Below are 23,113 nucleotides of genomic sequence, written 5' to 3' on the forward strand. Positions count from 1 at the left end.
AAACCTCCGCGCTCGTTCGCCGCTCCGTGGGGAGCGGGGCGACGGGGGAGCGGTGCCTGCGCCCCTCCGCAGCCGTGCCCTCAGCAGGGCCCCGCCCTCTCTGCGAGGGGATTGGTGCGCCTGCCTGCCACTCACGGGCGCGTCCGTTGCTGGCAGGCGCTGCCGTAGCCCCGCTAACGGTCGGAGTTGGCGCCGTGAGGCGCTCGCCCAGCCAATCGAAGCGGTCGCTGGTGGGCGGGGGGAAGAAGGCGGGTCCTGTCGCCATGGCAGCCGCGTGGCCGCCCCAGCGGCACACCTCATTGGCCAGTTTAAATCCCCGAGGGGGCGAGGGGGAGCTCCGAGCGAGGGCCTGCTCTGCCACGGCGCGGAGCGGGGCGGGCGATGCGGCCGCGGAGCGGGCCGGACCTGGGCTCCGTGTGGGCGCAGCGCCTCCGGCAGCTGGAGCAGCGGCTGCGAGTGAGCCCCGCGCGGCGGGGGGCGGGCGGGGGCAGCGAGCGGGCCCGGGGCGGGGCGGGGCACGCGGCGGTGGCCGGGGGGCGGGCGGCCCGGGGCGGGGCGTGGCACGGGGCGGTGGGCAGCTCCTCGGTCCTCGGAGGGCGGCCCCGCCCCGCCCCGCCCCGCCGCACGCGCGTTCCCAGCGCCGGGCTGAGGCGCGGTGTCCCGGCTGCGGGCCGGTGCCGGTACCAGGGGAGGCCGCCCCGCCTGGGACTGGGTTAGGGACGGGGCTTCGCTGTGGCGGGAGGCAGCGCCGGTGCCGAGGGAGGGTCGCGCCTGCGGCTCCCCAGCAGCGCGGCCGTGGGGACGGGAACCGGCGTGGTTACTTCGAAATAAATAACGTGGCGCTTCTCGAAGGACCATAGGTCTGGAAGGTGCCAGCAGATGTAAAGCAAAAGCAGTTACCATTTTGTACGTATGCATTTCCACACGAGCAAGCAAAATGACAGAAAGTTCAGAAAATAAAGGAATATTAAGAATTTAATCATAAATTCTGTGTGCTCATAGGTGAATACTCTTGCTGAGGAGATCAGGGGATAGTAGTCCTTTTATTTCAGAAGGCTGGGAAACAGGGGGAGGTAATAATGAAAACTATCATAATGAAATAACGTTCATCTGGCTTATTTATTTCATCTTTACTTGTGTGATTTTTGGGTGGGTTTTCTTCCTTAGGCCAAAGAAGAAAGAATAGTTGTCCTGGAAACTGAAAATGCTGCTCTTCATCTAAAGCTTGCAGAGGTAACTATTGCTTATTTCTCAAGAAAGAATTCTTATAAAAATAATAAAAAAAAGACACTGAAATCTACCTTCCTATTTTTGGATTCTGCACTCTTTACCCATTGGGGAATTCTATGAAGGGATTAAGGCTCAGTGTTTCTTTTTTTTTTTAATCATAAATGGTAGCAGTAACAATAGACTAAGTAAATAGTAGTTGATATACAGTTAAATCATCGCTATTGTTTGAAATCTATAAAAATGAACTGAGGGAATAACTCTGCAAGCATCAAATATGGAATATTGCTTTGTGGTTGCAGAGAAAATGTTTTAAAGTCAAGGGTAGATTTTGAAGGATTACTCGCAGACGTAAAAAAATAAGGATGATGCTTTAAAAAGGATGCATCATTGAGTGCAGGAAAGAGATTTCATTATGGGCAGACTTGCCAGAGATGCCCTATTGCATGTCTTCGTAACACTGGTATTACACTTGTCTAGCAAAGGTGAGGTACTGCCGCAGAAGTCAGTCACAGAGCACAGCATCAGCTGGATGCCCTCATTTCCTTATACCCTTCTACAGAAGCATATGATACTAAGACCTTTAGTGAAACAAGGAGCAGCCTGTGTTAATGTTTGGGGTCTTCAAAGGCAGGATTTCAGGGATTTATAAAATTTTGAGTATCAATCTACACTGCTAGAGTAGAGCCAGCTGTATTAGTTGTGATACAGTTGGCCAAGGGTTTCTCATCTGGGCTGAAACATTAACTGGTTGGGTGACCTCAGGAAAGCCATTTGCCCTCCCTATGGGTTTGTTAACACCTGTAGATAAAAGTGGGTTTAACATTTTTCAAAGCCTGACTGGAAGCAGATGTTACATCTGAAATAAGTTTTACTAGGTATAAAGAAGAATACTGTAATTTAATTTGAGAAAATCTTTATATTATTTGTGTTCTGCTTTGCAATATTTACCAAAAACTTCAGCTGGTTGGTTTTTTTTGATTTTTTACTCTCACAAGCACAAGAAATAAACTTTTCTAGTCAGTTACATGCATCAAATGTAGCAAGAAGTTATCTGAGTATCAGATAATGAAGCCTTTGTTTTCCAAGCCTTGTTTATTGCAAAATGTGCTGGAAGATACAAGCACTTGCAGACACATGTGGAGCATGGCAGCGGTACCACCATCAGTCAGAAACAGTGTCAAACGATTCATGGAAATACTGTGCAATTAATCTTGCACTGATGTTTCTATTTAGGATGTTACTTAAGTACATGTAAAAGACTTTTGCTTTTCCGTAGTTAGTTTGCCCCAGCAATCGGAAAACATGAGCTAAACTGATATCTATGAAACGGTTTTACTTTAATTGAAGAGTATCTATTAAAAAGAATACTAGTTTTAGACTAATTTAAGCTTGTGCCATGTTGCACAGTATCTCCCAGTATTTCACCAGGTATGCTGGTGTCCTTAGCTGTCAATCACCAAGCCTTCCGATCTGCTGATGGAGCTGCCTGAATGATGGAGTTGTAGCGAGTTCAGCCAGAGTGACCAGGGTTAACAGAGGTCTCCTTAACTTGTGAAAACTGATTGGATTCATGTTGGCTGCAGCAAGTTAGGTACCTTTGGAGACAAGCTTATGAGGACAGACATAAATTAGGATTTGCAGAGTAAATGTTTGTCTGTAGGTTACATCAGTCTAATAAAATAGTTATTTCTTGCCATAGACCTTGCCTTGTTTATATCCTTAAGATAATCACAATTATCAGCACTGCACTGTTTTCTGCAGCCCAGTATATTATCCTAGCAGCATATTGTAAGGTTTGTTATTGAACATAGTAAGTCACATTCTTTCTCTGTAGACTTACTTTTGCCTGTTTGGAAATTTGTTTGTCTACCTGCATGCCCCTTGCTTTCATTAGCAGTCCTTGAGGTCCTGATCTTGCATCCTCCCATGCATAAAGCCAGGTCTGCCAGAATGGATCCAATTGCAGAGCTGAGATTTCACTTTGGAGAATGCTATTAAGTAGTTCAGTTTCACTTCTGTTTATAATAAAGCTGACTATAAAAAGTTTTATAGTCAGTTCCTTGCTTCTCATGCATGAGCACAGATTTGCAAGCTCTGGCCTATGAACAACTGTGATGAATGCTAAAACTATTTTAATGGAGAAAACCTCAAAGCCAAGGCAGCATTTGCAATAAAGATAAGCTTGATAGTGGAAGTGATGAGAGGTTGACTGCAATGACAGTAGAAACAACCATTCTGCTTCTATTGTTCGTGTTGAGAAAAACGGGGGTCAAGGGGAACCTGATGGTGGAAAATGTATTATATGTTTAAGTAGGTTTTAACTACCTTAACCTTATTTAACTTGAGTTAGGCCTGAGTACTGCAATTGCTTATCATACATGCTTCATTGTTCATGTGATTTGAGATACTAATCCTGGTGTGCTACTTGTATGCATTTTTGTCAAGTGTATTTGTAAATACTGCATCTGATTAATGTGAGTCTTAATCCTCAGAATAAAAGAACACAGGAATGCTGTACAGAATCAATCTCAATTTCTGGGAGCTTAATAAAAAATGAGAGATTTAAAAAAAAATTTCCTGCTATTTCTTTTTGATGTGAGAACTAGTGCTAAGGTGTTGTATAGTTGTGCAGGACCTCCAGTTGCATTTGTAAGTAGAAGATGTATGTTTTGTGAAAATGAAAAAGCCACATGAAAAGGTTTGTTTAGATGAGTGAAGTACTTTTCTTGGAAAATTGTAATGGTTCTTTACTCTAACAGCTCCAAGACATAGTACTGTTGTTTTTGCAGATGTCATCTGTAGTTAAACTGCAATTAAATGTTTACTTTTTACCTATCATTATCAGATGATTGGAATTATATCACACCCATTATGTGAGTAGATATTTAGCTCTTTCATGTCATTGTAGTCTTCTAAACTGTGTTAATTTAAATAACAAGGAACTGCAGTCACAGAATTTACTGCGTGAATAAAGTAGGAAATAAGTCTGTACTAGAGACAAGTGCATTCCAAAACCAAAGAAAAAAGCTATTAGTACTGGTTAAGGAGTGACAGAACAGATGTCATCAAGTGGCAGAGGAAAGCAGATGAAGAAGTTGCAGCTCATTTTAAGCACTATGATTGTCAGTAAATGACAAAAATGCAGTTTTTAATATAATACAGATTCCATCATGTTGTAGACTCTACAAAGATTTTTTGTCTGCTCTTGCCTGTATATACTTAAAGTTGCAATATTTATGTTTTCCTCTTGATTTCAACATCTCAAAAAATTTGCCATAAAAATTGCTTTTTCATAATAGGTAATTTTGGATTATTGGCATTCTTTTCCATGTCCTTTAGAAACTGTTTTGATTGCTTTGGGCTCTGAAGACCCAGCTTATTGCTTTATTGGTACTGGTTTGCATCACTGCAACTCTACTGAATGTGATGGTGTTGGCAGGAAGCTAGAGCAATGAATGCCAAGTGGGGGGCTGTTTATTACCAGTTCCTTCAGGACTTTAGCGGTTAGCACGTGTATGTTTGTCCTCTTTCTGTTTCATGTCCTTTCAGAGAGCTTTCTGCGTTAAATGTAGTTACCATTTTTTAGTTTTAACCATTTAGGACCATCTCAAGTGTAAGTAATGGGGTTTAGGTATGGCAAAAGCATTTTAGTAACCTGATGCTGAGGTTTACCGGTTTACCACCCTAAGGAAGTCAAATATTGTGATGTTAGCCAGTTACCTCGGGGTGATCCTTCATGTGACTCTAGAAAAATGTAAAAGCAAGGAATTATGAATTTACAGCATCACATGTAATCATATAGTTGTGTTACAAATGCTTACAGGGACAAAGGGGACAGGACGCAAGGGAAAACATGAAAGCTTTAAAGTGATTTTTTTAGGTTCTTGCTTTTTTTTTTTTTTTAAAAAAAACAAACAGTATCAAGGGTTGGCTGGAAGAAGCACTCATGAAGTATTGCAGCTCTACTCTGCTCATGGCCAGCAACAGAAATTGCAGAGGAGTTCTGTTGTAACCCAGCTGCATGGAGCAATAAAGGTAAAGACATTTGGTAATAATGTAGGCAATAATCTATACCCTAAACATTTACATGCTTATCAAATATAGTAAAACCCAGAAAATGGTCAGATGTGAACCTGATATATAGTTTTATTGTATTCACACAAGTGCTTGCAGTGAAGTGTGGCAATGCTTGAGTTAGCTTAAAATTTATAGTGGTTTTGCTGCAATACGCTGAAAAGTCACCTGAGATGCGGCTAAAAGCGGCTACTCCTGAGCTTCAGGATCTTATGTGTAGGCTGCTATCAATACCTGAGCTAGATATGTTTGTAATCAAAACCTCGCACTCCCTGATTTGACTATCATGGAGATATCCCCTAAATCAATTATAATCGTGATATACTTTAACCAGATAGGCAGATCCTTTAAAAAGCATTGGAGAGCTCTACTGATTTCACTAAGAGTTCTGCTCAGGTGGACCTCACAAGAGGGAGTGGTTTGCTCTATGCACACTCGGATTGTCTTAATTTTGCATCACAGAGATTGGAACTGTTCTCCCAGTACCAGTGTCATAATATTTTCCTTTTGAAGTACTTATTCCTTAAGTTACTCCACAGAATAATGAGTTCCTTTTAGAGACAGTGACAAATGTCAGCTTTTGACAGGGCAACACTGAATGCCTACATAAAATTACTTGAAAAGTCTCAGGAAAGAAATCTGATTCATAACAGGCCAAAGGATGCAGCTTAATTGTAGCATAGCTGGACTAGATGGTTGTTGTAGGTCTCTTCAAACTGAACTACTCTGTTCTATCCAATTACAGTGATTCTGCTCTGTACATTTTGCAGCGGTGTTTTACATTTTAGGTTAGCTACAATGGTAGAACTGCTTGTGATGCAGTACCAGTGGATTGAGATGGTTTACTATCAGAGATCAGTCAACATTAGGAAGAGAGCAAAGCTCTCTAAATAAAAGTCTAGATTAATGATGATCCTCTACTCATAATACAAAATTTTCAAAAAAAACTTCCCAGTTATATTCTGTAGCTTCTGAGAGTAAGAAATGCAGTGATTTTCTCCCTTTAGTTTACGATACTGGTTTATCATTGAAACTAGTTGATTAATTCAAGGTCAGTACTGCAGTTGGAAAAATAAAATGTCACAGAATATGTGACACTTTGTACCAGGCTGACTAATGAAACATCACAGTGCTTCTGTGAGATATGCTATTGTTAAGTTCCTCTTAGATGGCATTACATGCTCATTCCAAGACTTAGATGTCAAGAAGTATACTAATCCTAAAATCAGGTCAATTTGGTTTTACTTTATTTGTACTTTTAAATGAATATAAGCTGCTCTTATAAACATTTTAAGTCTCATCATGTATGTTATCCTGAGTTATATCCATTATACAATACTTTCCTGAACAATGAAGGTTTCTGATCTTTTCAAAATACATCTGTTCTCATAGGAAGGCATAGAACTGGCTTACTTAAGAAATGATTTAAAGTGAAGGTTAGCAAATACCTCCTGATCAAAGTGTGTATATATATATATACACACATATAAGTGCATATAAGAGATATATAGTTCACAGTTTTTCATTACTAATTCTGGATATGTCTTATACGTGGACAGAACACATACATGTTCACACACACTTCTTTTTTTTTTTTTTTAATGGCATAAGAAAGAGACTTTGTTATACCTGAAGCTGTGTTATGGTCGAAGCATGTACTGTAAGATGCTAAGGATCCATAATGTCTTGCTGAAGGAAATTGCTAAATATCTTGCAGGATCCTTCTCTAAACATGCTGAAAAATATACTCCTGAAGACTTCCTTTCATGAAGTAGAGGGTTCTTCCTGACAGTGATATCTCACTAGAATTATTTGTGGTGCTGTTGTATTGATTCTTCCTTAACTGCTGTTTTTGTGTCTTTAACATGTTTTTCCTCCTTACTGAGAAGAGGTTTAAGCAAGACCTGAAGAGCCTCCGTTCTTTTGCTTTTGAACTTTCAAAAAAATTTCAGCGTCAAAGCCAGACTTATCTTTACCAAATTTTGACAGCAGTCCAAGGGATACAGCTGCAAAATGAAGCAATGCAAAGTAAGGCTCATTGTATTTACATTTCAAACATGTAACATCAACAGATGTCATTGTTAAATTTTACTAACATTAAAAGGTTGGGCTTGATTTTTCAGAAACGTGTCAGTGAAATTGTAGCACTTGGGTTTTGTTTGACATTAGATCATCAAGGAGTTCTTAAGTGTTAGTACAAATAACTGCAGAGGTTATGACTGATAATTTGGATTTAGCTTTTGTGTTGATTGCAGCTGCTACTAGACTGCTGCTGACTTGGCTCAGCTGTAACATTTTTAATCTGAAGTTCTCGGGCTTGTTATCCTGGCTTTTAGAATAGCTGAATGAAGGATGTGTTGTTTTAGCTGAAATTTGTCTGCTTTTGACTGTACCAGAAAAAGACTCGGGTGATTGCAGAGATTTTTGAAAATACTGTCTGAAATTGGGACAGATTGTATTTTTAGTGTTTTTGCGTATTTACAAAGAAAATTTTACTTCCGAATTGAGCCCAGTTCACTAGTCTGTAGACAATAACACCACATATACTACTGTATCAGAATTCAGGTCCTTCCTTGTTCATGCTTACATAAAAGTAGACCCTGCAGTGCAGTGGTGCTCTCTGCCCTTGTCACTGAGGGCTTAAGTGCATTGGTCCTACACCTGGATCTCTCGGCATGGATCTCTGTACCTGCTTTCAATATCCTTGATTCTGGTGGAGCTCCTACCAGGCCTGAGAAGCACATGACACAGTTGTTTGATGCTCAGCAGCCTGATGAACTAACAACAAATACGCACATTTATAATCAGAGTCCCTGGGTGATGCTCTGATATCTGTGTGTTGCTGTTTAAAACGTGTGTAGTTTTCCTGCTTTGCTTTTTTGTTGAAATACTTAGTTTTGGGACTGATTTGATTCCAATGGGACTACTCATAGCAACAGCATTTTCAGTGATGGGTGCTTGCAGAACTTGTCCCTGTATGTTATGTATTAAGTTACGGTTAAAATTGATTTGATTACTGTATTATCCACATAGAGAAAATGCTTAATCAAGTTGTCTTTAAAACGGGGAAAAAAAAAAGTGGAAAATTAACCCTAGATAAAGATGACTATTTCCCTTATTGAAGCAGGGGGCTTAATGAATAGATAGGAGGTTGGATTTGGCACTTGAGCCATTGTGTAAATAAATTGTAAGTATTCCTTATGAGGCCTTGCCAATTCTTGTTGACTGTTCTCAGTTTGCACTTCGTGGTGCATGGTTCTATGAAATTATAACCAGGAGAAGCTTCCTTGCCTATAACAAAATAGTGTGTTGGTACTTAGGTGGATGACTTATATTTTTAATTTGGCCATTTTTCTGTCAAATGTTTTGGGTTGAGATTCTATTGTTAAAAGTTAAATATGACAGTCAGAATTGCCATCCTTATATTACATAGTCTTCTGTAAACAGAAAGCCCAAAGTATGTATTCTGGAGACAATCTATGTTATCAGTTTAATCCTAAAACAGAGATTGAAAATGAGGGAGAGAATTATAGAATTAACATTCAAGTAGGTTAATTTCAAGGCTGTAGTTGACATGCAGCAAACTATAAAACTTTCCTGTAATAACAGAGTAGTTCCTTGCTTAGAAATACTTATTCGCAGTCCGAAAACCAGGTTATTGCTATCTTTCCCACTGAAACTTAAGTAGTAGTAATTCATAAGAGAGGGAGCTGCCCATTCTTTTGTTATAGGCCTGTTCCCTTCATAAACACAGCTGCTGTCATTTTAGCAAAAAATATTGGCCACCTGACTGCAAATGATACTACTGAGGCAGATACAGTACTTCAGCAGATTTCTGGAAGGGTAGGAATTGCTAAACTTCTAAGATGACTTTTTAGATTGCTTCACCATGCAGGTATTATCAGAAAGAGGGAATGACAGTGTCTGTGCATGCAGAACTTATTTTCAGACCAGGGGAAACCACTGTTCTCACTGCTTGGCAAAGTGGCGGGTACTAAGGAGCAAAATCTGTCCAAGTTAGTAAGTGACAGAGAGGTCACTGCAGGTTACTGACATACTTTGTGAGAACAGCTGTAGCCCAGTGCCTTACGTATCCTTTGTGGCTCCAGGACACTTTGTCTCTGGGGTAGAGAAGAGGAAAAATTGCTTAAGGAGCTTATCTCCCACTTTGCCCATATGCTGGCACCTATGTGCTGTGCTCCTTTTGGAGAAAACTGAGCTCTGTGCTGTGCTGATGACTTGTATTTGGGGAACGTTAACTACCATTATCTTTTACCCTCAACTGGACAGCAGTTTCACCAGCTTAGCTGCCTTTGGAAAGCCTTTCCTTCTTGGTGCAAAGTAGGGGAGGAGGAGGGAGACCTTGGACCCAGCAACAGAAATATCGCAGCAACCCAAAGAACAATATTATAGCCCAGGATATAAAACACAGGTGAATTCAAAAGAAGTTTTGGAATTAAGTCTAATACATCATAGCTGCTTATCCTAGAAGGCATGGTCACATTGACCCTGGAATCTAGTATGGAAAGAAACATTAAAAACCCCAGGGAACTATGGGGACAGCTACACATCCATATCTGAGCTAGGCTGTGGCTGTGCTAGTTTATGCTGCTCATGTGGTTCATGTCCCCATCATGGACCTTTGTGTTATACTGGTATAACTGTGTGACCACACACAAAACAGATCAGGGGGCTAGGACAGAAGTTACTCAGCAAGGATGGCTTTTTAGACCTCTGGGTCTGTGGAAGCAGTTGTACAAGCTCAGCAGAAGGTTGGTGCAGCACTGAATAGGAGGGAATGAAAAGCTTCTTGACTAGAACCGTCAGTTAAAGAAACATTACAATCCTGAACATGTTAGCAAGCCATCACTCTTCTACAGTTGTTAATCCGATTATTGATTAACATCCTAACTGTGCTCAGTGATGTTTAAACAGAAAAATCAGCATTCCCAGCTCCCAGAGAATTTCCGTATAGGTCAATGAGTTGAGCAAAGTGTCGGGGAAAGGAATGTCTATAATGGCTGCAGGCATGTAGTGACTGCTTCAGTTGAATAATGAAGAGTGGGTTTCAGTATTTTGAAATATGCATCCAGTGGCTGCCCCTAGGTTATGGATAAAGATGTAACTTCTGAATAGCCTGCAGCTGATGCCAAGCAGAAACAGAGGAAGATGTTCAATGTTTACAACTACATAACTCCACTTTCAGAAAAATTAAAAGTTCAGAAATTATTTATGCATTAGGAAACTTGCTCTGTGGAGCTTTATTCAGTAAGTTTTTCTGTGCTGCACATAAAGCTTTACAGAAGATGGACATTAAAACTGATGGTTCAGTCTTACAAATATCAAAATGCCATCTGCTAAATGCAACAACCTGACTTATTTTCTAGAGATTACAGTCCTTCAACTGTCTGCTGAAAAACCCTGATGTCTAATTAGGAATCCCCAAGGTTGATTTCTGTTTTCATAATCATCTTTATCATAGGAGGGCCAGTTAGGAAAAAAATAAATCAGTTATTAGGGCCTAAATTAACCAAAACTGGATCTGTAATGTCCAGTAGGCTTCTCGAGAGTCCTCATGAAGACACCACTTAAATATTGAAACAAACTAGTAATTTATTTTTTTCTTTCAAGACTGGAAGAATACCTTAGCACCTATCGCTTTGCTTTACTGCTTATTCAAGAGACTTCACGAACTGAAAGAGTGTATACACAAATTTATAAATGAAGATACTTATTATGGGGATTACCTAAATAATCAATCTAACCTCGTATTTTGAAAAATAATGTATGATTAAGGGTCAGTGACTGTAAGAGTCACTTTTGACAATTTATTGTAACACATTTGCATGTGATTCTCCAAACCAAGACATGCTAGTGTTACTCCATATACAGGATGCAGAGAAAGGATTTTTTTTGTAGTGAAACTTCTGGATTTTGATTCCCCAGCTATTAACATCATGTTTTCCCTGCATGCATGCACTTGTGGAGGATCATTATGAGCTGGAGGTGAACAGCATGGGTATTACAAAAATAAGTTCTGAGATATCTCTAGTGTAGACAGTGTTCCTTGAAGTTACCGGATTTTTAGTTTACAGCAGAGAGCATAAATCATGTGTGTGACATGCTGAGATTTTAAGTCTGTTCCTTTCTTTGTAAGGTAGCACATACTGAGGCTGATGGCCATCCTGCTAACTCAGCTTTCAGACCATGCTTTGGACTGCTTGATACTCTACATCCTCAAACTGCTCACTAATTGCTGGGGAGATTGATTTCCCACTAGGGTTCCTGAAAGCTTGCTTTTTACACAGGCTTAGTCACATTATGTGCCTTCTGGGTTGTATGTTTGTTTTAGGCCTGCTCAGTGTTAATGTAATTGGGCTGAAATAAAACCATTTGTGAAGTTAGAAGGCTTTTATAATGACCCATATTGCTTTCTTCAGTTTTGTGAAGGAGACTCCCTGGCGGTCAAATAATTTTTTATGAAACACTACCCAAGAAGCGAATGCATCTATCTTAAAAGGGAAGTTTATAGCTGTTTTACAGGATTAGTAGCACAGTAAACGAGGCTAAGGATAAATGATAGGTTAACTTCTTGTTAAACAAGGTTGATTCAAGTTTAGGTTTCAGGAATCACTGACACATAATACTACTCTGAACTGACACATTTGAACTGCCTTTACATATCATGGGGTTTTGATTCAAAGTTTCACATGTATACCTGTGGTAATTATCTGTAACTTCACATAGCTGTTTCATAGCAAGAATTATGATGGGATTTTTCAGAGGTGTCTAGTAAATCAGGAACTAACCCTCCTAATTCAACTTTGGTAGAAGTTAAGAAGATTTATGCTTGTATTTCATGAGGTGCTACTGGAAAATTCATTTTGTAAAGTCACAGAGTTTAGTTCTTTGAAACAGCTTTCTTCTAGTATTTCAGATAAAAGCTTTTGATCTTGAGCAGTCTCTACAAGAGGTGACAGAGAGATATGAGAAAGAAAAGCAAAAGAGGAGAGCTCTACATAACAGCTTAGTTGTAAGTATATTTAATGACTGAGCACTTTCTTTTTTTATTATAATTATGCCTGTAATTTCCTTACCAATAAAAATAATGAATATACTTTTCATGGATATATCATCTCCCCCAGCTGTCTATATACGATGCATTTCTTTGCTGAGGTATGTTTGTCTTACCATAAACCCCACCCCATTCCTTTTACACAAGCATCTTCCAAGTGTACTCCTGCAACATATTGCTCTAAGGAGCATCATCCATTTTGAATAGTGGACAAAAACTGAGTTTCTTCATCTTTTCTCTATATTTGCAGCTTCTGAAATTGTTTTCGAATTCTTAAAATTATCAACTTGAAATTACAAAATGGGCATCTTTCTTTTATTTTTCCAAATATGTCTGTCTGTGTCTTGCTCAGCCATTAGTGATGGTTCACTTGGCATTAATTTTTTCCTTTTTGTGCTTTAACTTTACTCTTCTTCTCCAGCCCCCCAAATGACTAATTTTGGGTTGCCTGATTCAGGACCTGATTTTTAGAAACACAATCCACCTTCAAACAAAATTCTTTTAAGTTTTTCTACCATGGAAAATGAAACTCTTTGTTAAAAAGTACCTTCCAGACTCTGGCTTGTGTTGCAGTTCACTGAAAGGGTAACTGAGGACAATGACAGTTTCCCCAGGGTAGTGGGGAGTTAATGCCAGTAGTCACTAGTCATCACAGGCAAGCTGTTTTCACTCATACAAAGCGAGAAGAACTGATCACCAACAAAAAGGAAGGAAGAACACCAGGTTAGATAAACCAAAGTCTGAAACAGCCTGCAGAGAAAAATCAGTTACTGGTTATGTTGCACATATGAAGTCATGTATGGATATGTAGTGGAGAGGAAAAGGTACAAAATGTTTTATATTCCACATCTTCCTCAGGGCTGGTGGAACAGAAATAGAGTGTGTAATCTTGTCTGTTAATGGAGGTGTCTGAAGAAGCTCAAGTAAAGAGGAAGGAGACTGAAGAGGGGAAAATGGCTCAGATTGAAAGCCTTCCCCACCCCCCCATATAGACTGGAGAGGGCTACACCATTCCAGAGCTCAGAAGAGCTCATACTTCCTCAAGTACTTTCTCCTAACTTCTTAAAGCAAATAACGTTGATGCTGTTCTTCTCTCCACAGAGTCTAAGGTTGTGATGTTGTAGACACCTGCCGCCTTAAACACATTCATGTCTGCTTCACAGATTTCAGTGTGTTTGTCCTCTCCAGCAGTTTGTGTAAAATACATCTTAATATTCTAACCGTAGGAACTGAGAGGAAATATCAGAGTCCACTGCAGGATCCGTCCATTACTACCTTTTGATACTGCTGGGCATTCAATATCACAAGACAGGTAATTTATTTTGGCTGTGTTAGATCTTAGCTGACTCATAATTAATATACAGAGAAAACAATAGTTACATGTACATGAAAACAACAGTGTTCTTGATTTTTTTGCTTTTGTGTGTGTGGAGAGACAACGGTGGTATCATAGAAACTAATTGCTGTTTTCTTTCTCCTGCTAAATTGGCTTTAGCCAATCTCATTCCCTTGTTTAAAAGTATGTCCACCTGAATGGAAAGCCATAGCTGTTCTGCCAAACCAGGATTATCCCTGGCTTGGCAGAAGTAACACAGCTGCAATCAGTTTAGAGTATATTCACTCTCCTATACAAATTTTGGGATATGGTAACGTAATAACTGGCAGAAGTCATGGGTAGAGAAACATGCTCAGCATTACAGTTGTTTTGTGCTGCTATAGAACAGATTTGCTGTCAGCACAAACAGTGGTAATTCTATTTCAGTATAATTTGGCTCGGCATCCCTACTTTATAATACACCTACTGTAACTGAAGTGTCAAAACATTCCAAGACCCAAAAGGAAAAGAGGGATTAGATGCAAGTATGTGCTATAACAAGCTGAATTCTCCATAGATGACTAACATGAAAGAAGGCAGGGACTGAAACATACACAAAGAAAGAAAGAAGGGGCAAACTAGATGGGTGGCTAGAAACCATATGCTTTATCAGTAAATAGCTGATCTGGGGCTTTGTTTTACTTTTACTGGCTGGTAATTCTAAAAGAGTACATTCAGTGTTTTAAAGTTTATTAACCTTTGGAAAATCTTAAAGAAAATATAGAATTGTTTTAATTAAAACAACATCAGAAATAGCAGACGAGAAATTTCAAGGAGCCTGAAGGGGAAGCTTGCATTAAACTGTGTTTGATATAACTGGGAAGGAGCCCACTCACTGTTTTTGTTGCTGTATGGAATGGTGCAATCAGGTGCTGAATTGCAGTGTGGAACAGAATGAACTGGGGAGAACAAAGAATCGTTAAGACTAACTTTTCTTAATATATCAAAAAGTAATTTAAATAAAACTTAGTTGTAAAACTAAGGACTGATTCTCAAAATGCTTATACACAGGAATGAATTTATACACCTCAGCAATCCCAGTCAGTTTTTGTACTAGTAACAGATGCAAGATCAGGGACAAATACCTAAAATGCGGGTGGTTTTCACATTAATGTTCTAAAGTTAAAGCTAAAAGTTCACATTTACAATTTCAAAATGATATAATGGCTTTCATGTGAATTAGTCTTAATTGGGTTTGTTCTAAATTTCTTTTTTTAAGCAGATTATTTTGCTTGATTGCACTTAAATTTGGGTTTTTTTTCACAGCTAACTGTGGTGTTAGTATGTACATGGAGTACAATAATAATGGCAATTCTGAAAAGTACTCTTCAGGCAACGTATATAGTTCACAGGCATTTTGAGTACTGACTTCCTCAGCTAAATGGAACACTTGTGGTTTGAAGGGTACCTTTTTTCCCCTTATTGGCTTTTTTCCTTTTTTTTCTTACAGGCAAAGAACCTTTTCTGAAAAAGTGGCATATGCAGCTGATGATGTGAGTATTTGATGGTGAAATTCAAAAGCTCATTCACAGATACTAGGAAGGAGAAATGAGGGACATGTGAACGATGGGTTTTAAAAAATAATCAGGTACTTTCTTGTCAGTTGGAGTCCAGGAGTCCAGCTTTGATCACCCATGGGTGCAATAGCAGGTGATTCATGCTATTTTCATCCTGACTGTAGTAGTAATAGCTTGGAACTTCTGCTGGTGCAGTCAGCCGTGAACTGGAGGTTGTGTTTGCCACAGACTTCCTGCAGTCAGTCCCTTTGAGCCACTTGTATTTGCTGTAACTACTTCTAAAATTATGTCAGGCTTTTTTTCATTATAGTATTGCAATGCAACTAATGCATTTAGGGGAGAAATATAATATCTCATGAACCAGAACAGCCTACATGGTGCTGCAGTCAATTAAAGTGTCCTGGCTTAGATCCATCAGAGGAAGGAGAACTAGCATTGAGGTTGCAAATCTAGATGACATTCCAGCATTAATTAAGGCCACTACCAAGATACAAAATCTAAAAAGGCACAGTGGTGTGAACTAAGGTCAAAGTATGAACTTGCTTTTTAGTTTTCCTACCTGCCATAGTTCTTAGCTGGCTTCTGTTACTTACGTGGTGATTAGCCAAATGCGCTTCTGTAGTATAGTGCTTAAAATATTGCTGAAGTGACCTACAGTATGTTATATGTTTAAATTGTATCTTCATTAGGAAGATGTCACTTGCATAGAGTGGATGCTTAGAGAGACACAGAGAGAGATACGCAATTAGGAAACTAATGGAGCTCATCAGGAGTCAGTTAAAGAGTAAATATGTCAGGAGATAAACCCCAGGGATCTGTAATGGTAGACACAGTATTCTGGATGCAATGACTCATTTATTGTACTATAAAATGCCACGACTGTTTCTGATCTGTTAAATTCTATTGCATAAAGGTGAAATTAGATAATATTTAGGGTTTGGATTATTTTATAGATATCTGATATGTTGTAGTATCTATATGTTTACAGAGTCTGCTTGCTTATGCCAATTTATGATTTTTAGTTTGTATGAAACAGTAACCCAGTAACCTTCAGTATGGTAACCTGTTCTCACGCTTAAAAGTCCTTATGAAAAATTCCAGGAAAACTTGCATGGACTTCATTGCAAAATGAAATTTGCAGGATACTAACTTTTTTGCTGGTTTTGGAAAACACAACATTGTCTTCAAATGTTTCCTTGGTTAGCCTTGACATTTATTTGGTTAAAGTACTTTGTAGTTTTGATCAAACACCTTTAGTCTTTGTGTTAGTTTCATAATATGAAAATTTTTTTAAGAATAAAAATTTGTTTATAAAGTATCCACTTTCAAGAGGGAGGATGAAAGTGTAAGTAACTTCTTAAAAAAACATCAATTTAGACTAGTCTAACAAAAGAAAAGGAAAACAATGTTTATTGCCTACTTATTTTGCTTTAACAACTGAAGATGTTTATGCTTGTGGCTAGGATAACAATGCAATTTTCAGATAACATTATGGGACTTGATTTGTTATTGAGCTTTTGGTTGCAACACAATCAAGCTCATATTTCTGGAAACAAGTATTTTCCAGGCGAGTAAGATTTAAAGGAAATTTTAGATGAAGGTGAAGGAAGGCTGTCTGTGTAAGAGATGCTGAGTTTATTAATTTTGCTTTTTAGATCATGGCTGTATTTCCAGATTTTTCCCTGGAAATATTTTATATGTGCAACCATAACCAGGCAGTTATCTGCTATGAACATTTTAAACCTAATGTGCATTAGAGTTGCATTTGAGAACCAGAGTCACAGCGCAGCATGTTGAAACTATGATTTGGATCTTCTGGACAATCTTCAGCTTGATGCTGCTCCTGGATTGGACAGCAGCTCTAGTAATATGCTGATCTGCCATTGATGCTACAACTTTGTCATGTTATAACTAGAATAGGGAAAACATCTGTCTCGTAGTGAAAGACCACAACAGAATTGCAGTTATAAAGTAGGTTTGCTTCTCTCCTGCCAGGAGCTGTGTTAAGACTTCCTCCAGACTGTCTGTAGGTAGGCAGAACTGACACGTGGGCAGAATGGCTGTATACCTTTCTGTGAGACTGAGACTACATGAACTCCATTTAGTCTTTGACTGATTTTTCTTGTGTTATTTAGAGATTGATATCATTCTGCAAAAGACATGTGATCTTTTCTATAATCTTGCTTACTGTGTCTAGAGAATCATTATTACGATTCCAAGTCTAAAAAAGGCTTAGGGTTCTACTAGATGTACAGAAGAGTATTTAATTTCAGGTTTGAGCTAATTTAAGGTTTTTTAAGTTTCTTTTTTGCTTTCTGTGTATACCCAACTCCTCAGCATAACAGTAACAACAGTCTGAGCCCTTCTCCTGAAGCTTGTTATGTGATGGTGGAGAGTGAGTACACAGTACACACCAGGTTGAACTACTCCACACAGGTTAGGACACTAAGTAGCACTGGCATTGTCACCACCTCAGAAAATGAATAGATGAGGTACTGAATGCTCAGACTTTTCTTGGTGGTGACAGGACAAGGAGGAATGGGTGCAAATTGAAATGAGAAGAAGTGAGAAGAAGCTGTCAGTGTAGTCAAACACTGGAACAGGTTGTCCAGAGAGGATGCGGACTCTCCATCTTTGGAGATACTCAAAACCTGAACTGGACATGGTCCTGGGCAACCTGCTGTAACTGACCCTGCTCTGAGCAGGGGCTTGGCCTCAATGATCTGTCTAAGTCCTTTCCCACCTCAACCATTCTGTGATTCTGGTCTAGGATCCCTGCTGCTGCTTTTCTGTAATTTTGTCCATCTCTGGCAGGTGTGCTGTGTGCACATGTGAATATAGGTGTCACGTTTGAATGAGCAGCTATGGTTTTGCCTGGATTCACACCACCAGATGTGCACACTTAAATGAGATGCCTAATCACTCCAGACTCCACTTGTGGTTGCTGAAGAGAAGTAGCCACCTCCAGACGGAAAGTCATTCACCTAAGATTTGAAATAAACTTTAAATATGTTTGTCTGTCTCTATGACTACGTATGCATCTGAGACACCTGCCCTAGCCTAATACCTGAAGTGATATTTGAATCCAATTTCCTTTGGCTCAGAAAAGAAACTGGCTGCCTGTACATAATTAATTCATTTCAAATAATTTTCTGAAAGTTTTCACTTGTGAGTAGTTGAGAAAAAGGAGATGGCGAAGAGGCTACTCTGACTATCAGGGAAGGTGCAAGATTCTGCTGTTTCTTCAAGACAGGACTGGGGAAACATGAATTAATGCAGCCAAGACTCTCCTTTTCCTGGGAGATAATTCTGTAATAGATAGATGGATGCAGCTATAGCAGCTGGAGTCTTTACCACTCCCCAGTTCTTATCACTCCCCAGTTCTTCTCACCATCCCCAGCCAGAGTTTTCTTCCACTGGTGCTTACCCAGTGTGGGGGATCCTTTAAGCTGTCCGTGTCAGCCTCTGTACTGTGTCAGCCAGTTGTACTGGAGTTAACAGTTAAATGTGAGGAGCAGTCACAGTCTCCCTTACACTGCTCTGCTGTGGGGCAGTAGTCTTGGGAACGGGGGCATAATCTTCAGCAGATACACAGTAACAAGAGATAAATTATAATTACCACAGCTGGAGTCCGTGATCATGTCTATATCCACTATTCCATATAAATCACTTTAAATGATTTCGCTGCCTTACTGAATTTCATTTAATGACCTGCTCCCCAGGGTTGGGTGTCAGGGCAGATTGTGACTTTTTGTGAAGTATCCTTTTGTCATTTCCATGGTTCCTATTGCCCTGAAAACTCAGACTGGGAGAATTCTGTGACTCTGGTCTGAAAAATAAGGTTCTTCAGCATTCTTGTGAGACAGCTCTATGGATTTCATAAGCGCTGTTGACAAGGAAACCTGAGGTTCTGTAGGCCAGCAGCTGTGGTGGATATGTTAGGCCATACTGATCTCCTGACAAAGGAAGGTCATTACAAATGCTCGTGTGAAACTTCTGCCTATTAATTGTTTTGTTTCTGTGTTACGCAAATAGGGGTTTTTTCTGTCCCCTTTCTCATCTTAAGGAAAGCTGGTCTGCAAGTAAATTTGGTATCTGAATCAGAAACGTGGTCCATAACCCCCCATGAAGAAGGCCTACAAGGAAGCTGGAGTGAGATTTTTTGCAAGGGCACGTAGTGATAGAACAGGGGGGGATGGCTTTAAACTGGAAGAGGGTAGATTTAGATTGGGTATTAGGAAGAAATTCTTCACTGTGAGGGTGGTGAGGCACCTGGCACAAGCTGCCCAGAGCAGCTGTGGATGCCCCATCCCTGGCAGTGTCCAAGGCCAGGCTGGATGGAGCTTGGAGCAGCCTGGTCTAGTGGAAGGTGTCCCTGCCCGTGACAGGGGGGTTGGAACTACATAATCTTTAAGGTCCCTTCTAGTCCAAACAATTCTATGATTTTACAATATCCTTTTTCTTTCACCCCCCACCCCTACCCCCTTTCCCCCCCCCCCCCTTCCCCCAGAGTCTCTTGGTTATTGATCCTATTAGAATTTCTGTGTCAGGCCATTCTGTAGCGAAGTGTCATACTCGCTGTACTGCTGCTAAATTTGCCAGTACTGGGCTGGGTAACACAGCTCATTCTGTAGAGTGAGCTTTGTCATTGTTAGGTTGATAATGACACATGGGCCTTCTCCAAAGAGGAAGAAATACTTATAAACTCCAAACAACAAATTTGATTTTTATTAGCGTTTTGTGTGGTGGACATACTGTGTATGCAATCGTTACTTGCTGAGCTCTTTACGACTTCAGTCTGTGGGAATACTCATTTGAAGGCCATTAGTTCAGCACTCCAAGCTACTTGTGTGAAGCACGGGAGGAATTTCAGCACTCCCATCAAATGCAGTAATGTAACCGCAGATTAGTAAACTAGGAAACCTCCTTGAATTAGATGAAGTATTTTGTGTGCTAGTGAGCTTCCACCCAAATAGTTTTAAACCCCCACTGTTTTTCTCTTCTCTGCAATTAAGCAACATTTGCCACGAGGAGCAGAAGGGCACAGAAGTTGCTATGTAAGGCATGTCAGACTGCTGTGATTATACTCTGGTAATAGTTTAAAGAGCTGCTTACTTATCTGTCAGATTTACAAAACTACTATTCTAGTCCATCTGGAAAGTGGATTGTGGAATTCTAGCAATTGTGCTAGTGCAGCTCTTTCTCACAGTTGTGGACTAGCATGTTGCTCTATGACATGTGCATCTTCTGCTCAGTTCTAAGCACAAATATATATGAAATCAATCTGAAAAGGCACTGTGAAAACTGGCCCTGTAATAAAAAAGGAGGCTCTCTGCCATTTTTTCTACCTGTGATGGCAGTTAGGGAGGCTGGGTTTACTTGCCTATGGCTTTCTAGGCCTATAAGAAGTTCAGGTGAGAGTTTGGATCTTTCTCTTGACTTAATTAAGTGCATATGTTTTCTGTTGGGTGTTTTTTAATAATCTGAATGTGTTTTGAGATTCTTTCTTGTGGTCTTGCACTATACAGGCTCTAAAGCCTCATGTGTTGGTGACTGCTGGAGATGGGCCTTAGACTTCATGATCCTTAATTACCGCTGTCACCTGGAACATTAGAAATTATAAATATTTCTTTGTGTGTGTGTGCCTGTGATACTAACTGTAAGTATTTTGTTTTTCTCTTAGGAAACTGTCCTTGTAAAGTGTAGTCGTCCTGGTCATACGTCAATAAACAAGACTTTTCAGTTTGAGAGGTGAGTAGTCCTGTGTACCCATCTGAATTGCTGGAAGATTTGTGTAGTGAAAGCTAATTTTTAGTAGGCATTGGTTAGATGTTAATGGAGTTTTTTTGGTTTTGGGTTTTTTTATGTGGTATTCATGTTCTTCCCAGGACAGAATAATACACTTCAGGATATAGATGACACCCTTAGTCTTCCCTCTCAGTGAAGACTACTGATACGCCCACGTTTGAAACCTCCGTAGAGACTTGACCCTCTTCACAGTCTAAGTAGCTCTCACAATCCTTGCAACATGTTGTGAGATAGCAAAGTATTAGCCACATTTTAAAAGTAAGGAAGTGATGTTTGCCTTTCAATACTTAAAAGGAGCTTATAAGAAACACGGGGGCAAACTTTTTAGTAGGGCCTGTTGTGATAGGACAAGGGGTAATGGTTTTAAACTAAAAGACAGTAGATTTAGATTAGATATAAGGAAAAAAAAATTTACAGTGAGGGTGGTAAAACGCTGTAACAGGTTGCCCGGAGAGGTAGTAGATCCCCCATCCCTGCAACATTCAGGGTCAGGTTGGATGGGGCTCTGAGCAACCTGATCTAGTTGAAGGTGTTACTGCTCATTGCAGCAGGGTTGGACTAGCTGACCTTTAAAGGTCCCTTCTGACCCAAACTATTGTATGATTCTATGAATTGAGGTGGATTGCACAACTTCAGCATTAGACATACAGCATGACTGAGCCAGAAACTGGACTGCAGACTTGTAAGACTTGATGTACAGCCATGCTACTTTTAACCTAGAGTTAAAATGGTCTGAGCATAGACAGTAGGGTAGCACAATATAAATCAGTGCTTCACAAGGGAAGGGCTGTAGTGTGACTACTTTTCTTATTAGATGCTCAAGAATCCACGTAGACAAGAGAGATTTTTTAATGCACCAGCTGTGATAAGGGTTTTAATTGGTGTTTGTGCCTTACAGGACAGCAGAGAGTCAGTCCGCAAGACAGAAAACTGCAGGGGGTCAGGCTGAAAGGTGCCTTATGCTCTTTCAGAATGGAGCTGACCTCTGAGAACAGGAACAAAGAGATAAATGGGATTGAATGATGTCTCTGTAAATGAAAAAATACAAAATTTTGCCCCATACATTTTTCTAATGCATACTTTGCATGTATATGTTACAGTGACTTCTTCAGTAGGCTCTACCTTGAACCGTGTTTCAAACCCCTCTGGAAACAGAACGTGAGGACAATTTTATGGTTCCTTGCTTGAAGGCACAACTTGATTAAAACTCAAATGTATCCAACATGAATTATCTGTCCTGGTTTAAACTTACGGTCTGAGCCTGTTTAGCCCAAACTGCTGTAGGGTTGCTAAACATTGCCAGTCAGTCACTCTTCGCTTGAGGCATCCTTCTAAGATGCTGCCTTTTCCTACTCACAAAGACTGAGGACTGCTTTTCTGTAGGCCACCAAACAAGTGAAAATTCCTGAGATAATGCAGTTCTTGGGGAAGCTTTACTGACCCCATAGGTTATAGGACTCCTTTGATACAAGGCATATGAGATCTGTCAAGGTATATGGCCCCCATGCATGTCTGCTAAGCTACTCGAAATAATTCTTTTCACCCTCCAGCTATAGCTAACAGAGCCATACCAGCTCAAGTAAATGCAGAATAATCCTGCAATTCAACTCTGTAGAGCAACACAGTTAATGGTATTGACATAGGACTCCAGAGGTGCTGTGACTCTGGACATGTGGTATAGATCCTGATAATCAGGAAAAGGGTTAAAAAAAATGTAACCCCCCCAGAGAATGCAGTTCTTGGGAATGTTTTTTTAGTGTCCCAGCACAGCTCTTTTTTATAAACAGAAGAGCATATGGTTCTTATGAACTCAAAAATGTTTATTTTTTTAGCAATGTTTTATGGAACTAATAAATGTCAAAATATTTGATTTCAGCTCAGGAACAAAATTCCAGCTTTCAGCATGTTATGCTTTTATAATTTTATTGGCGAATCAGTTAGCAAAATAAAAATCCCAGAATTTTCAAGGTGAAATTAACATTAATCACTACACAGGGACAAATCTGTCATCATTCTGGTAAAAATACACAGGCT

At 39.9% G+C, this 23,113-nt stretch overlaps 1 protein-coding gene across 2 annotated transcripts in view; it reads left to right on the forward strand.

Annotated features, from left to right (window-relative positions):
- The first annotated feature begins 312 nt into the window (after positions 1 to 312).
- The window catches only part of KIF25 (kinesin family member 25), a 42,904-nt gene continuing 20,103 nt past the window's right edge, over positions 313 to 23,113 (forward strand). Inside the window, exons 1-8 of one of the 2 annotated variants that reach the window (XM_055811047.1) lie at positions 313 to 456; positions 1,168 to 1,233; positions 5,149 to 5,265; positions 7,194 to 7,332; positions 12,234 to 12,337; positions 13,606 to 13,691; positions 15,205 to 15,247; positions 20,955 to 21,022. In XM_055811047.1, coding sequence (XP_055667022.1) covers positions 382 to 456; positions 1,168 to 1,233; positions 5,149 to 5,265; positions 7,194 to 7,332; positions 12,234 to 12,337; positions 13,606 to 13,691; positions 15,205 to 15,247; positions 20,955 to 21,022 — 698 coding nt within the window. In that variant the 5' untranslated portion in view covers positions 313 to 381. The remainder of the gene's footprint in view (positions 457 to 1,167; positions 1,234 to 5,148; positions 5,266 to 7,193; positions 7,333 to 12,233; positions 12,338 to 13,605; positions 13,692 to 15,204; positions 15,248 to 20,954; positions 21,023 to 23,113) is intronic. The other variant, XM_055811048.1, reaches the window with a different exon arrangement.

The sequence above is a fragment of the Falco peregrinus genome, chromosome 7 (assembly GCF_023634155.1).
Source record: "Falco peregrinus isolate bFalPer1 chromosome 7, bFalPer1.pri, whole genome shotgun sequence".
Taxonomy (NCBI): domain Eukaryota; kingdom Metazoa; phylum Chordata; class Aves; order Falconiformes; family Falconidae; genus Falco; species Falco peregrinus.